This window comes from Oncorhynchus tshawytscha, linkage group LG07, assembly GCF_018296145.1.
Source record: "Oncorhynchus tshawytscha isolate Ot180627B linkage group LG07, Otsh_v2.0, whole genome shotgun sequence".
NCBI classification, from domain to species: domain Eukaryota; kingdom Metazoa; phylum Chordata; class Actinopteri; order Salmoniformes; family Salmonidae; genus Oncorhynchus; species Oncorhynchus tshawytscha.
The window spans coordinates 42939171-42954479 of record NC_056435.1 but is presented as its reverse complement, the minus strand read 5'-3'; the positions used below and the strand labels follow the sequence as shown (position 1 = coordinate 42954479).

Sequence of the window (15309 nt, the reverse complement as noted above, 5' to 3'; positions counted from 1 at the left end):
TTATAAAAAGATTATTTCAGAAATGTGACCGTGTGTGTGATGGACCTGTCTGCGTATCTCCTGCAGCTCTCTCCAGGCCTCCAGTCGTGACCTCTCAACCTCTCTCAAACAGCTGCGGAGTTCAGCCACCTCTCTCTGGGCAGACGACAGGCTCTCCTCCAGAACAGCCAGCCGCTGCTCCTTCTCCTCACATTGACGCTTTACACTGACACACACACAATATTAGTACTGCAACTACTGCAGTGAGAGTTCGGTCAAACTAAAATGTCAAACATTACACACTTTTGTATAGATGCTTTCTTTAGGATTTACGACCCAACAGTGACACTAGAACTGAACATGTGGGAGGTGTGCAGCCAAGCTCTACCTGATTCTTTCAGTATCTGCACTTCTCAGTGTCTCTCTCAGTTGGGCATTTGATAGGCTGAGAGTGTCTCTCTCCTTGGTGACATCACCGAGGGTGCGCCGTAGCTCCACACCGTCCCTTCTGTACCCCTCTCCAGTGTCCCGGGTTTGGTTGAGGCGCCTTTCCATCTCCATCATGTCCCGCCTCACCTGGTCTCGGCTCTCCTCACTGGCTGAGAGAGAAGCTCTGCACTCCTCCAACTGGAAGAGGAAGTTAGGGAGAGTGGTGAAGAAATGTTGAACCAGAAATGGTCACCGGCTCCATCCCTGACTCTAACCGTCCCTTACCTCTTTGAGTGCAATGTCCGTGTGTGTTTGTAGGTCAGTGCAGTTCTCCTGCAGCCTGTGTAGCTCCCGATCATGAACACTGTCAGCATCCTCCAGCTGAGAGCGAAGCTCCAGTAACTCAATGGTCAGAGCTCCCACTGAGGCCTATAGACAAAAGTCAGGGAGACGTTAGAGTTTGGACACATACATGTTTAGCCTTTTAATGTAATTTAGAACAATTCAGGATAGTACAGAATGGACACAGAGTTCTAAAGCGGTCTAGAATTACCCTCTCCTGGTCTTTGTAATGAGCTGCCTCTCTGGCTAGTCTGTCCAGCTCCAGGGCTGCAGTACCCAGCTCTGCCTGCAGGATGGACACTCTCTCAGACAGCACAGCCTTCTCTGTTTCCTTCTGGGACAGCATCTGACAGAGGGCAATAGAAAGGGCCTCTAGAACAGGGCATATGGATCACAACCTCATGAAGGTAGTTATCTCTTATCACTATTTGCTCTGCACTTCATTACAAAGTCTGATCTCTATTACATGGTGTCTGTCTGGTCTCTCAGTTGTGACTGACCTGTTGTTTCTCTGTCTCTGCCTGTAGCAGACTCTGGTCTCTGTCGTGCTGCAGACTCCTCACTTCATCTCTCAGGTCTTCCCGGTCTCTCTCGGCTCTGAGGTGCTGCTCTTCGGCCTCCTGTCTGACTCGGCGTAGTGCCCCCTCCTGTTCAGACTCCAGACTGTGACGCAGGGCCTCCTGGAGAACAAACACACTCCGTTGTTGATGTTCATTGTAAGGCCCTGACCAGCCCAAATAAAGAACACGAACAACTGAGTAGAATCAAGACACACATTGAGACACCTTCGGCAAAAGAAAGAAAAATAACTATAATGCTAATAGTACTGGATACAAGTAAAACCATCCATACAATACTCTTACTGCTAGAGCAGAAACCTCTCCAAACAGACCTAGACAGTTTAGTACACTACTGTAGGCCGTCACTGTAAATAAGAATTCTACAGAGTCTGAGAACCCCCATCCCCCCGCACCTTCTCAGCGGTCAGTCTCTCTGCCTCCTCCTGGTGGTCATTGATGGTGGTGCGTAGGGCCTTCTGGAACTCCTGCTGGGTGCTGCTCAGGGCCTGGCTCAGAGCCGCTCTCTCCCTCTCACTCTGTGCCAGTGCATTCTCCCCATCAGCACGCACACGCCTCAGCTCCGCTACACAGGACAATAGGGGACATGATGAGCAGTTTCACACTGGTGTTCAGACAGTCATGTAATGGCTATAGCATAATTTCTCCTCAACTCCTTTTTACTAACACTTGATCTGGTTTCCCCTCGTTCTTTTGATGTTCTATGGCTTCATCAATGCTCCTCAATATTTCATTCTAACATATCAATACTTCCGTCTTCCTTGTTGATGCGCTCTCTGCCACACTGCCACTACCATCTTGTTTTCACTCATTTGGTTCCTCCTCCTGTCCTCTCTCTCTCTCTCCATTTCTCACCAGTGTTTGTCTCACAGCGCAGACGCAAGCTCTGGATCTCTGTCTCCAGCTGCTCTCTGCCAGACTCCAGCTGCACCAGCTGCTGCTGCTCCTCAAACAGGCTGGTCTCCAGGGCCTCCCGCTCCGACCTGCAGGGGCACGACACACACATTAGGGACCAATTCTTCAACACACACACACGTGCACACACACAGATCTCACCTGAATGTGGCCAGCTCCTCAGTCAGGTTGGTGTTCTCTCTCTCTGACGCAGTTAGCTGGACCACCAGCCCCGCCCTCTCTCTAGCCAGCTCCACTCTGCCCCGCCCTACTTCCTCCAGGGCCACGCCCTGCCTCTGTTCCTCACCCCGGGCCATACCCAACTCCGCCCCCAGAGAGCTCACCTCGCCACACAACTGTCAGCAGAAATACACAGGTACATGCAGTAAAACTGTACACATTTACAGACATATTCAATGGAACAATGAGGTTTCAGAACTCAGTGATGATCATGCTTTGTTAATTACTGAAGCTCTTTCTTGCTGAAAAGACACATTATCATATGCCACTTTCCCATTCAGAGTGGAGACTCATCATTTACCTGAGTGACTTTGTCCTGCAGCTTCACTCTATCTGCCCGGAGACTCTGAAGCTCCGCCTCCATCCCCACCCTGCTCAGCTCGGACTCTTGCAGTGATTGGTGGAGGGCGAGGCGGGCGGTGTCCAGCTCTAGTCTGTCCTGCTCCACTCGGACCAGCTCATCTCTGATGGTCAGCTTCTCCTGCTCCGCCTCACGCTTCTGGGAGTGCAGATGGGCCTTCTCCTCCTCCAGCTGAGAGACAGACAGAGAGAGAGAAACATGGACACGTATGAGAGTGTGAACAGGTGAGGAAGGCCTCAATTGAAGAGGTCCAGGAAGGCATACCATGATACCTATCCTATAGAATAGGCCAGAGAGATGCTTTGTTTTGATGGTTACTCTTGCATCAGTCCTATATGACTTCACCCACAAGTGTTAGTCACATGTTGATTAAGGTGTTGGTCCCACTGTGTCTTACCTGGCAGATGATGGAGTTGAGGTCAGACTTGTCCTGGGCCAGGCCCTCGTTCATGCTGCCCATCTTGGCCAGAGAGTCTTGGAGGGCAGCCTCCTCAGAGTGAAGCTTATTGACCAGCAGAGAGAGCTCTGCATTACTGCTCTCAGCCTGTGGTAGGGAGGATAAAACATACAGGACAGAGAGAGGATGGGTGAAATTTTAAGGGATGAACTTTCAAGGAGTGGAAGTCAAAGGAGGAACAAATAGTAACATCCAAACAAGAGGATCCAGAGAGTTTGAGTGATATCATCCGTGTCTGTGTGTCTTACCCGGTTCAGAGCCTCAGTGAGCTGGGTCTTCTCCCCCTCCAGCAGCTGCTTCTCTACCTCTGCCTGGTGGTGGATCTCTCTCACTACAGACAGCTCCCCTCGCTGGACAGACGCCCGGCTCTCACTCTGCTCCCACTGCTTCTGACTGTGGGGTCAGCGACAGCGTTAGACACAGAGACATGACCACAGTGTTCGTTTTCCATTCACACACCCTATCAATGACAATTGGTTTCGCTGATCTCTTCTCTCACTCACACTCGTTCGGTCTCAGCCTTGGCTCGGTCTCTCTCCTGCAGAACGGCCTCCTTCTCCTCTCTCTCGTGATCCCTCTCTCTCTGGGCCGACGTCACGGCCTGCTGCAGCTTTTCACAGTCCATTTGCAGGATCTGGGCCTTGATCAGAGCTGTCTGGGCTGCCTTCTCCACAGCCATCTTCTCGCTGAGAGGACAGACACACAGACACAGAGGACAACAGGACATGGTGATTAGAGATTTCTGTAAAACTGTATGAAAGGATAGATGTGCGCTTCCTCAAAATAAATTGAACTGCTAGTGCTTATATTATATGTAGCATTAGCTACTCCTCTTCTCTAGCTACTCCACATGAAGGCCTGTTCTTTAACCAGTGCACTGAGGGAAGACAGTTCCTGGTGCTAAAGGGTTTTCCATCACCCAAGTTGTTTTATAAGTCTGCTTGCGGACTCTCCTGGTTGTACCTAGCCAGTGTGTCTCTGTCTTGTTTCAGACGTTCTCTCTCTCTCTGCGTGGTGTCTTTTTCTATCTGAAATCCATCCCTCTCTCCCTGCAGGGTCCGACTGCGCTGCTCTGCCTCTCGCTTGGCTGACTCCGCCTCTGCGAGCTGTCTGCGCAGTGTCTGCAATGATGAATGGGCAGAGGACAGGCACCCCCGGACCTCCTGTGGATCAGAGAGAGAGGACAGAGTGGGACACTGAACACTGGATGCTGAAAGTGATACAGAGGAATTAAGAGACATGACAACTTTTATAGGAAATGTTTGTATAGGAAAGTTGGACAATGTAACATTGTAATAAAGCATGCTAGAAGAAGCTTAAATTCCCAATCCCAGGGAATGACTACAGTAAAACCACTTAGATAGTAGAAGATGTGTTAATGTGTCCAGCTGCAGCAGAGGGACAGGGTACCTGCAGCTGGAGATGTCTGCTGTTGACAGCAGAGCGCAGGGCAGACAGGCTGGCTTCTGGGATGGGTGCCAACGAGGAGTAGCGTCTGGGAGAGATGGATCGCCGTGATGACGAGGAGCGGTGAGGGGAGGAGCCACGGAGCAGAGCCAATAGAGGAGCTCCGGTGTTCTCCTGGTCTGCCTCTGATGACGAGTCCCCATCGGACAGGACAGTCTAGGGAGGGGTTTAAATGTGGAGGTTGGTCAAAGTTTGCTGTGTGTGTGTGTATATGTGTGTGTGCGCGTGCATGTGTATAAGTGAGAGACTGCTGTACCTGTGCGATGTCTCTCAGTGTGTCCAGCAGTGTTTCAGTATGAGCTCTCATCACCTGCATGTCTGTCTCATCGTTGCCATTCTGCTCCTGTAGGAGGATAGAACCATAGTGTGGGGTATGATGGCTAATGGCTACAGGGAGTTTCTATGCTGGGGTCACACAGGCCAATCTCACCTCCAGTCTCCTGGTCAGAGAGGCCATGTCTCTGTCTCTCTCCTCAGTCTGCCCCTTCAGCCTCTCCCACTCTTGCACTGCATCTGACAGTCTGACCACACACACACACATGCGCACACACACACACACTCACACGCACACGCACACACACACACACACACACACACCATTGAATCTCTAAGATGCACATTACACTTCACCCTCTTGATTTAAAAGGTCAAAAGTAGTGTTCTATTTAGGGTGCCATTTGAGACACTGCCAATGACTGAGCAGAGTGTTCAACTCTGTCCCTGACCTGGCGTTGAGCTCGGCCCTCTCTGCGTCTGTCCTGGTCTGCAGGCTCATCATCTCGGCCACCCGTTCTCTGAGCTGCAGCTCCAGCTGCCCCCGCAGCGCCACCTCCCGCTCCAGAGCCAGGGCCGCCCCTCCCTCCCGGTTGCGCATCGTGGAGGACAGGCCAGAGCAGGATGACTGGATAGAGTGGGAGGTCTGTACCAGCTCGTTACGCATGTCAGACAGGTCTCTGGCAGAGGGAAAGGGGCCGAGGGCGAAATATGAAAGAATAAAAATTCCATAGAGCACAAATGTCGTGGCAACTTCACAATATAAAATGAGGTGCATTTGTGCAGTTTGTTGTGCAGTTAGTTGTTCTGACCTCTCTGTAGCGCTCTTCAGATCAGACACCTGCCTCAGGAAGCCCACCACCTGTCGCCATAGGCACAGTAGACGACTGTGCTCACTGCTGAAATAACTGTGGAAAGACTAAGAGAGAAATTGTGAAATGGCATGTGACAGAAAATAAGAAAATTGTTTCTTATATAAAAAATTAAAACAGCCATCCGCAAAAACCCATTTCTAATACCCACCTCCTCCTCCCTCCTCCAATCAGACTCCCTCTGCTCCAGCTCCTCCCTGGATTTAGACCAATCAGCAGTGAGCCTGCGTATGTCCTGGCTGAGTGCCTCATTGGCCAGTCCTGCCTGCTCCAACTGCTCTCTCAGCATGGCGTTCACTGCAGACAGACTGCTGCTCCTGTAGAGCATAACACGGCATTGCATCAATTGCATTGAATTCTGTATGCCATTAGTTTCATTACTGATTGGCCCAGGCAGATTACAATCACTAACCTTTGCTGCTCCTCCTCCAACCGAATCAGAGCATTTTCCAAGTCGCAGCATGGATCCACCTCTTCTCCGCGGTGACTGTTGCTGGACAGATCACAACGACCCTAAAGAGAAATAAGAATCACAGTTACGCATCCGATGTGAATTGTAGATTAACTCACTGCTGCAACTAAATGCATGGTTCGTTGTTTCAGAATGTCTCCATAGTGGTGTAGAGCAGTACGAACACTCAGTCTGTGCTGCTCCAGCTCTGAGGACTTCTCCACTAGAGTCTGCTCTAGATCTCCACACCTCTTCTTGTACTGCAGGACCTGGAGGGGAGGACACAGTGAGGTGATCTACTCTCTGACTGGTGACATAATATAGATTACATTAGATCCTATTTGTCATCATAAAATGTTTAATTCTTAGTAGAAGAGTATATAAGGCAGTGATGTCATAAAGGAAGACATCTATGAGGTTCATGAACTCACTTCCCAAATTAAAACCATAAAAAAACACAGCCATTACCTGTTTTGTGTTCATTTGTGTGTTCTTCAATAAAAATAAAGTAAATAAAAAACACAAAAAACACGCCATTAGGCTCAACCTGTTAACAAGGTTGGCAGACAATTACAGACTTACAAATGAACTAGTAAAACACTCTTTACCCTTCAAATGAAATGGAGGTGAACGGAAACAAATGCATCATAGTGTGATACCTTGGCCTGCAGCTTCTGCACCAGCTGAGCCTGTCTCTGCTGGCCCTCCTGGTAGGCTGTGAGTTTACGCTTGTAGGCCGCCTGCTCCTCATCCAGACGCCGGCGCAGGTCCACGTTCTGCTGAGCCAGGCTGCGAGACTCTGGTGAATCCTGCTCCCCGTCACCCGTCTCCAGGCAGAGCGCATGCTCTAGCTACGTAGATTAAAACACATAACAGAGAGGTTGACGGGGTGATGTGACACAGGGGGAGTCACACTGTAACCCCTGTTGCTTACTGTTTTTCTTCGGGATTGCAAGGTATGCTATGTGGTCGGACCTAGAAAGTCAAATAAGATATGCTGAAATGTTTTACCATAATTCTCTGTTATAAATGCATAATTAATTATTGCAAGGAGCAAGACGATTCCATTTGCATCTACGTAACCCTATCAGGAACCAAATGGTTTCTTAGAGGGCTCAGTGATTGAGGGGTTGTAAGCAGGCCTCCAGGCACGGCTCCAGGATGAAATGCCTGAGGGGGCATTTTAAATCCATGGTGGGCACAACTAGTATTGCTTTATAGAGTCTTAATAAAACAAGAGATTGGTCCTACTATGACATACAAGTGTATCTGAAATGCAGCCATAGCTGCGGTAGACCTACACCTAACAGAATGAGCACCAGTAGGACACAAGCTTCATAATGTAAACATCAATTACTACAACTATAGGCTGCATTAGTCTAATTTGTGACACTACGCAATGAGCATAATCTACAGTAAGCCAAACCTCCACATCTCCAAGTGTGCAACATTTTCTATGGGAGAGTTTCAGAAAAGCAAACTAAATCCAACTATATTCATAGCTGGTGTGAAATGTCCTACATGACAGTAGCCAATTAAAATCTGCCGCGAATAAGAGTAAATGCCCATTCAGAGAGTGTTACGGATACAGGTATCCTGTGTGTATTTGTTTTCTCTCCTTCTACCCATGTCACACGTGGCAGTCATCAGTTGCTAATCAGTTGCCAATCTAAAGACACACCTGCTCCTTTTCCCTTAGCCAGTCACATCCCCTTTCCCTTGGTTTAAAAGAAACCCAATCAGTTGTCTCTCTAGCTATCTCTCTTTTGTTGTTGTGCCTACATGTCACATTTGTCCATTATTATGTGAGTATGTATTGTTGTGGTGTATGACTGTTTGTTTGTTGGTGGGAAAAGGGGATACCAAACCAAGTCGCCCATGGCCATACGTTACCTGTAGGAAAACTTTGTCTAAGAACCCTAGTTAGATAGAACTGGGTGGACCACCCACTGTATTTTATTGGTTAGTTAGCTAGCTGTTCATGAAGCAGGTTAGACTACCTTAGTTTTTTGTTGTTGATATATATTAGTTCTTTCCTTGGGTCCAGCTCAGCCCCCCACACCCCCACCACCCATTACCGTGTGTTTGAACAATAAACCTTAAGTGTTTGACAGTAGAATTAGGTTGTCTGTTATTAGTTCTCACTGTTCCTTTTCACTTATGATTTGAATGAGATATGTTACGGGTCTCGTTTCCATCCCCCCTAGACTGCAGGGCCAAAGGGATTCGTAACAGAGAGCAACACACACGTTATAGCAAGAGAGCAGGGAGGGGCGATAAAGTAAGCTGCGTGCCTTCATAGGCTATTGTAAAAGTGATGTCAATATTAGAGGTCGACCGATTATGATTTTTCAACGCCGATACCGATTTACCGGAGGGCCAAAAAAGCCGGTGCCGATTAATCAGCCGATTTTTTTGCATTTATTTGTAATAATGACAATTACAACAATACTGAATGAACACTTATTTTAACTTCATATAATACATCAATAAAATCAATTTAGCCTCAAATAAATAATGAAACATGTTTAATTTGGTTTAAATAAGGCAAAAACAAAGTGTTGGAGAATAAAGTAAAAGTGCAATATGTGCCATGTAAGAAAGCTAACGTTTAAGTTCCTTGCTCAGGACATGAGAACATATGAAATCTGGTGGTTCCTTTTAACATGAGTCTTCAATATTCCCAGGTAAGAAGTTTTAGGTTGTAGTTATTATAGGAATTATAGGACTATTTCTCTCTATACCATTTGTATTTCATTAACCTTTGACTATTGGATGTTCTTATAGGCACTTTAGTATTGCCAGTGTAACAGTATAACTTCCGTCCCTCTACTCGCCCCTACCTGGGCTCGAACCAGGAACACAACGACAACTGCCATCCTCAAAGCAGCGTTACCCATGCAGAGCAAAGGGAACAACTACTCCAAGTCTCAGAGCGAGTGACGTTTGCAACGCTATTAGCGCGGACCCCGCTAACTAGCTAGCCATTTCACATCGGTTACATGAGCCTAATCTCAGGAGTTGATAGGCTTGAAGTCATAAACAGCACAATGCTTGACGCACAACGAAGAGCTGCTGGCAAAACGCACAAAAATGCTGTTTGAATGAATGCTTACGAGCCTGCTGCTGTCTACCATCGCTCAGTCAGACTGCTCTATCAAATCCTAGACTTACTTATAACATAATAACACCCCGAAATACGAGCCTTTGGTCATTAATATGGTCGAATCCAGAAACTATCATCTCAAAAACAAGACGTTTATTCTTTCAGTGAAATACGGAACCGTTCCGTATTTTATCTAAGGGGTGGCATCCATTAGTCGAAATATTCCTGTTACATTGCACAACCTTCAATGTTGTCATAATTACATAAAATTCTGGCAAATTATGCGGCCCAAACTGTTGCATATACACTGACTCAGCGTGCAATGAACGCAAGAGAAGTGACACAATTTCACATGGTTAATATTGCCTGCTAACCTGGATTTCTTTTAGCTAAATATGCAGGTTTAGAAATATATACTTCTGTGTATTGATTTTAAGAAAGGCATTGATGTTTATGGTTAGGTACACATTGGAGCAACGATACGCACCGCATCAACTATATGCAACGCAGGACACGCTAGATAAACTAATAATATCATCAACCATGTGTAGTTAACTAGTGATTATGATTGATTGATTGTTTTTTATAAGATAAGTTTAATGCTAGCTAGCAACTTAGCTTGGCTTTCTGCATTCACGTAACAGGCAGGCTCCTCGTGGAGTGCAATAAGAGGCAGGTGGTTAGAGCATTGGACTAGTTAACTGTAAGGTTGCAAGATTGAATCCCCCGAACTGACAAGGTGAAAATCTGTCGTTCTGCCCCTGAACGAGGCAGTTAACCCACCGTTCCTAGGCCGTCATTGAAAATAAGAATGTGTTCTTAACTGACTTGCCTAGTTAAATAAAGATTTTAAATTATATAAAATTAAAATAAAATAAATCAGCAAAATCAGTGTCCAAAAATACAGATTTCCGATTGTTATGAAAACTTGAAATCGGCCCTAGTTCATCGGCCATTCCGATTAATCGGTCGACCTCTAGTCAATACTATCACAGAACAACTGTTTGTAATGCAAATGAATGATAAGAGTGAACGTTTGTCTACCTCTTTTAGTAGGCTACACACGGTATTGGTCCTATACTACAACATACAAAATGTAAAAACATGTCCAGTTTCTAGTTGACAATGCAGTAATAACCAACGAGTAATCGAACCTAACAATTCCAAAACTACTACCTTATACACACAAGTGTAAAGGGATAAAGAATATGTACATAAAGATATGAATGAGTGATGGTACAGAACGGCATAGGCAAGATGCAGTAGATGGTATCGAGTACAGTATATACATATGAGATGGGTAATGTAGGCTATGTAAACAAAGTGGCATAGTTAAAGTGGCTAGTGATACATGTATTACAAGATGCAGTAGATGATATAGAGTACAGTATATACATATACCTATGAGATGAGTAATGTAGGGTCAGGGACTAAGAGGAGACTGGCTCATAATAATGGCTGGAACGGAGCTAATGGAATGGCATCAAACACATGGAAACCATGTGTTTGATGTATTTGATACCATTCCACTGATTCCGCTCCAGTCATTACCACGAGCCAGTCCTCCCAATTAAGGTGCTACCAACCTCCTGTGATGTAGGCCTATTAGTATACACCAGGAATAATGAATAATAACCAGTAGTATATTCCAGGAATAACGAATCATAACCAGTAGTATCTACCAGGAATAATGAATCATATATTAACAATAAAAGATGTTTGGTGAATCTATGAATTATGTATGACCACTGGTGTCATTGCAACTCAAAATATATTTTTTTATAGAATATTTTCACATTTCTTTCATCACTCAAAATCTTGCCAAAGCATATTCTGTAGGAAGGGTTAATATTAATTTAAAATATTTGACAGGATTTATATGAATCGGGTCATGAACATATGAACTCTGAAATGAACAAGGGAGAGGTTAAACATAGGCTAAGTCTGGCATAAGCTTATTCCCACACTTTACGATAACTCTGTTGCAGTGGTTTTAGGTAGTCTCCATACAGGCTATTCCCTCCATCGCGACACTGCTGCTCAGTTGAAGAGCGTGTGATCTCCATGCAGCACCACAGCACCATGCGCCATTGGAAGAGCACCCCTCAGCCTCAGAAGATGCTCTTCTGGATGCAGGAGGTCATAGAGTCATTATACCCTAATGTAGGACTATATGCCTACTAGACAAATAAAGTGCAGAGCATGCATGATGTGTGCAACTGGTGTCTTGCGGAATCATTTTAGAACTCTATTTGTGTTTTATAACTATTTATTATAGGCCTACCCTTAAAATGCTTCTAAATAAATGTTCAACCAAATAGTAGCACAAGAAGCACATGCAGTGGCTGATAGGGAAAACAGATCTGGCAATAAGAATGGGCTATAGATAGTCTTGACCATTTGGGAACCCTTGGCTATTTCGCTCAGGACAGGTTATAGCTAAGACTTTATCCATATTTTGTTTTGTCTCATTTATTGATATGGATATAGCCTCTGCGTGATGGGGTTGTGCAACGCAAATGGCTATAACAAGCCTAATTTAAGTCCTACAGTCCGTGCTCCCAAATACTGGAAAAAGTGAGATTCATTAGGTTTCATGATCACCACTGTAACGGTTTTCTAGTGGTGATGAAGGAGAGTCGGACCAAACTGCAGCGTGTCGATTGCGATCCATATTTATTAAACAAAACGTAAACACGACTAAACACTAAACACGACTAAACACTAAACACGACAAAACACTAAACGTAATGAAAACCGAAAACAGCCTATCTAGTGCAAACTAACAGAGAGTACAAGTAAGACACTAAGGACAATCACCCACGACAAACTCAAAGAATATGGCTGCCTAAATATGGTTCCCAATCAGAGACAACGATAAGCACCTGCCTCTGATTGAGAACCACTCCAGACAGCCATAGACCTTGCTAGACAACCCACTAAGCTACAATCCCAATACCACCACCAAAACCCCAAGACAAACACACCACAATTACAAACCCCATGCCACACCCTGGCCTGACCAAATACATAAAGATAAACACAAAATACTTTGACCAGGGCGTGACAGAACCCCCCTAAGGTGCGGACTCCCGAACGCACCTCAAAACAATAGGGAGGGTCCGGGTGGGCGTCTGTCCATGGTGGCGGCTCCGGCGCGGGACGTGGACCCCACTCCTTTAATGTCTTAGTCCCCTCTCCCTTCGTCCCTGGATAGTCCACCCTCGCCGCCGACCATGGCCTAGTAGTCCCCACCCAGAATCCCACTGGACTGAGGAGCAGATCGGGACTGAAGGACAGCTCGGGACCGAGGCAGCTCGGGACTGAGGGGAAGCTCGGGAGTGAGAGAAAGCTCAGGAGTGAGAGGAAGCTCAGGAGTGAGAGGAAGCTCAGGAGTGAGAGGAAGCTCAGGAGTGAGAGGAAGCTCAGGAGTGAGAGGAAGCTCAGGAGTGAGAGGAAGCTCAGGAGTGAGAGGAAGCTCAGGAGTGAGAGGAAGCTCAGGCAGGTAGATAGATCTACCAGCTCCTGGCTGGCTGGTGGTTTCAGCAGATCCTGGCTGACTGGCAGATCCTGGCTGACTGGCAGATCTGGAAGAGTCTTGTTGACTGGCAGATCTGGAAGAGTCTGGTTGACTGGCAGATCTGGAAGAGTCTGGTTGACTGGCAGATCTGGAAGAGTCTGGTTGACTGGCAGATCTGGAAGAGTCTGGTTGACTGGCAGATCTGGAAGAGTCTGGTTGACTGGCAGATCTGGAAGAGTCTGGCTGACTGGTAGATCTGGCGGCGCTGGGCAGACTGGCGGCGCTGGGCAGACTGGCGGCGCTGGGCAGACTGGCGTTGCTGGGCAGACTGGCGGCGCTGGGCAGACTGGCGGCGCTGGGCATACTGGCGGTGCTGGGCAGACTGGCGGTGCTGGGCAGACTGACGACGCTGGGCAGACTGACGACGCTGGGCAGACTGACGACGCTGGGCAGACTGGCGATGCTGGGCAGACTGGCGATGCTGGGCAGACTGGCGATGCTGGGCAGACTGACGGCGCTGGGCAGACTGGCGACGCTGGGCAGACTGGCGATGCTGGGCAGACTGGCGATGCTGGGCAAACTGACGGCGCTGGGCAGACTGGCGACGCTGGGCAGACTGGGGGCACTGGCGGCGCTGGGCAGACTGGCGGCACTAGCTGCTCCATATAGGCTGACAGCTCTGGCGGCTTCTTACAGACTGACCGCTCTGGCGGCTCCGGGCTGACTGGCAGCTCCTTGCAGACTGGCAGCTCCTTACAGACTGGCAGCTCCGTGCAGACTGACAGCTCCGTGCAGACTGACAGCTCCTTGCAGACTGGCAGCTCCATGCAGACTGGCAGCTCCATGCAGACTGGCAGCTCCATGCAGACTGGCTGCTCTATGTAGACTGACAGCTCTGGCTGCTTCATGCAGACTGACATCTCTGGCTGCTCCATGTAGACTGGCTGCTTCATGCAGACTGGCAGCTCGGGCTGCTTCATGTAGACTGACAGCTCTGGCTGCTCCATGCGGACTGACAGCTCTGGCTGCTCCATGTAGACTGACTGCTTCATGCAGACTGGGAGCTCGGGCTGCTTCATGTAGACTGACAGCTCTGGCTGCTCCATGCAGACTGACAGCTCTGACTGTTCCATGCAGACTGACAGCTCTGGCTGCTTCATGCAGACTGGCAGCTCTGGCTGCTCCATGTAGACTGGCAGCTCTGGCTGCGCTGAACAGGCGGGAGACTCCGGCAGCGTAGGAGAGGAGAAAGGCTCTGACTGCGCTGAACAGGCGGGAGACTCCGGCAGCGTAGGAGAGGAGAAAGGCTCTGGCTGCGCTAAACAGGCGGGAGACTCTGGCAGCGCTGGAGATGAGGAAGGCTCTAACAGCGCTAGATAGGCGGGAGACTCCGGCAGCGCAGGAGAGGAGAAAGGCTCTGGCTGCGCTAAACAGGCGGGAGGCTCCGGCAGCGCTGTAGAGGAGGAAGGCTCTGGCTGCGCTGAACAGGCGGGAGGCTCCGGCAGCGCTGGAGATGAGGAAAGCTCTAACAGCGCTAGAGAGGCGAGGCGCACTGTAGGCCTGATGCGTGGTGCTGGTACTGGTGGTACTGGACCGAGGACACGCACAGGAAGCCTGGAGCGGGGAGCTGCTACCGGAGGACTGGAGTGTGGAGGTGGCACAGGATGGGCTAGACCGTGAAGGCGTACTGGAGATCTTGAGAGCAGTGTTGGCACAGGATGTGCAAGGCTAGGGATGTGCACAGGAGGCCTGGTGCGTGAGGCTGGCACCAACTTCACCAGCCGACTAACACGCACCTCAGGACGAGTATGGAGCGCTAACCCAGGTGCCATCAAATCCCCAACACGTTCCGTCGGGCGAATTCCATGCAAAAAGCACCAACACAGCAACTCCCTCATTTCTCTCTCTTCCAATTTCCCCATTAACTCCTTCACAGTCTCTGGTTCTGGTCTCCTCCTTGGCTCCTCACGATAAACAGGAGAGTTGGCTCAGGTCTGACTCCTGACTCTGCCACACTCTCCCTGAGCCCCCCAAGAAATTTTTGGGGCTGATTCTCAGGCTTCCATCCGCTACGCCGTGCTGCCTCCTCATATCTGCGCCTCTCAGCTTTCGCCGCCTCCAGTTCTTCCTTGGGGCGGCGATATTCTCCAGGCTGAGCCCAGGGTCCTTTACCGTCCAGTTCTTCCTCCCATGTCCATTTCTCCAGGTGGTGCAGCCTCTCCCACTGCAGCTGCTGCTGCTCCTGCTGCTGCTGCCTCTGTTGCCTCTCCTGTGGTTCCTGCCTGTTAACACGCTGCTTGGTCCGTTGGTGGTGGGTGATTCTGTAACGGTTTTCTAGTG

General features: G+C 48.4%; 1 protein-coding gene across 3 annotated transcripts in view; it reads right to left on the bottom strand.

Annotated features, from left to right (window-relative positions):
• Positions 1 to 15309, bottom strand: part of LOC112254545 (rootletin) — a 28566-nt gene that overhangs the window by 9969 nt on the left and 3288 nt on the right. For 2 of the 3 annotated variants that reach the window (XM_024427224.2, XM_042324448.1), the window contains 23 exons: positions 7003 to 7194; positions 6812 to 6835; positions 6529 to 6612; positions 6305 to 6405; positions 6044 to 6209; positions 5833 to 5939; positions 5473 to 5700; positions 5178 to 5268; positions 5004 to 5090; positions 4691 to 4903; positions 4244 to 4443; positions 3784 to 3966; positions 3529 to 3673; positions 3221 to 3367; positions 2764 to 2994; positions 2385 to 2578; positions 2184 to 2311; positions 1724 to 1893; positions 1251 to 1430; positions 962 to 1096; positions 694 to 837; positions 368 to 606; positions 46 to 205 (listed from right to left, as the gene is read on the bottom strand). In XM_024427224.2, coding sequence (XP_024282992.1) covers positions 46 to 205; positions 368 to 606; positions 694 to 837; positions 962 to 1096; positions 1251 to 1430; positions 1724 to 1893; positions 2184 to 2311; positions 2385 to 2578; positions 2764 to 2994; positions 3221 to 3367; positions 3529 to 3673; positions 3784 to 3966; positions 4244 to 4443; positions 4691 to 4903; positions 5004 to 5090; positions 5178 to 5268; positions 5473 to 5700; positions 5833 to 5939; positions 6044 to 6209; positions 6305 to 6405; positions 6529 to 6612; positions 6812 to 6835; positions 7003 to 7194 — 3549 coding nt within the window. The remainder of the gene's footprint in view (positions 1 to 45; positions 206 to 367; positions 607 to 693; positions 838 to 961; positions 1097 to 1250; positions 1431 to 1723; positions 1894 to 2183; positions 2312 to 2384; positions 2579 to 2763; positions 2995 to 3220; positions 3368 to 3528; positions 3674 to 3783; positions 3967 to 4243; positions 4444 to 4690; positions 4904 to 5003; positions 5091 to 5177; positions 5269 to 5472; positions 5701 to 5832; positions 5940 to 6043; positions 6210 to 6304; positions 6406 to 6528; positions 6613 to 6811; positions 6836 to 7002; positions 7195 to 15309) is intronic. The other variant, XM_024427225.2, reaches the window with a different exon arrangement.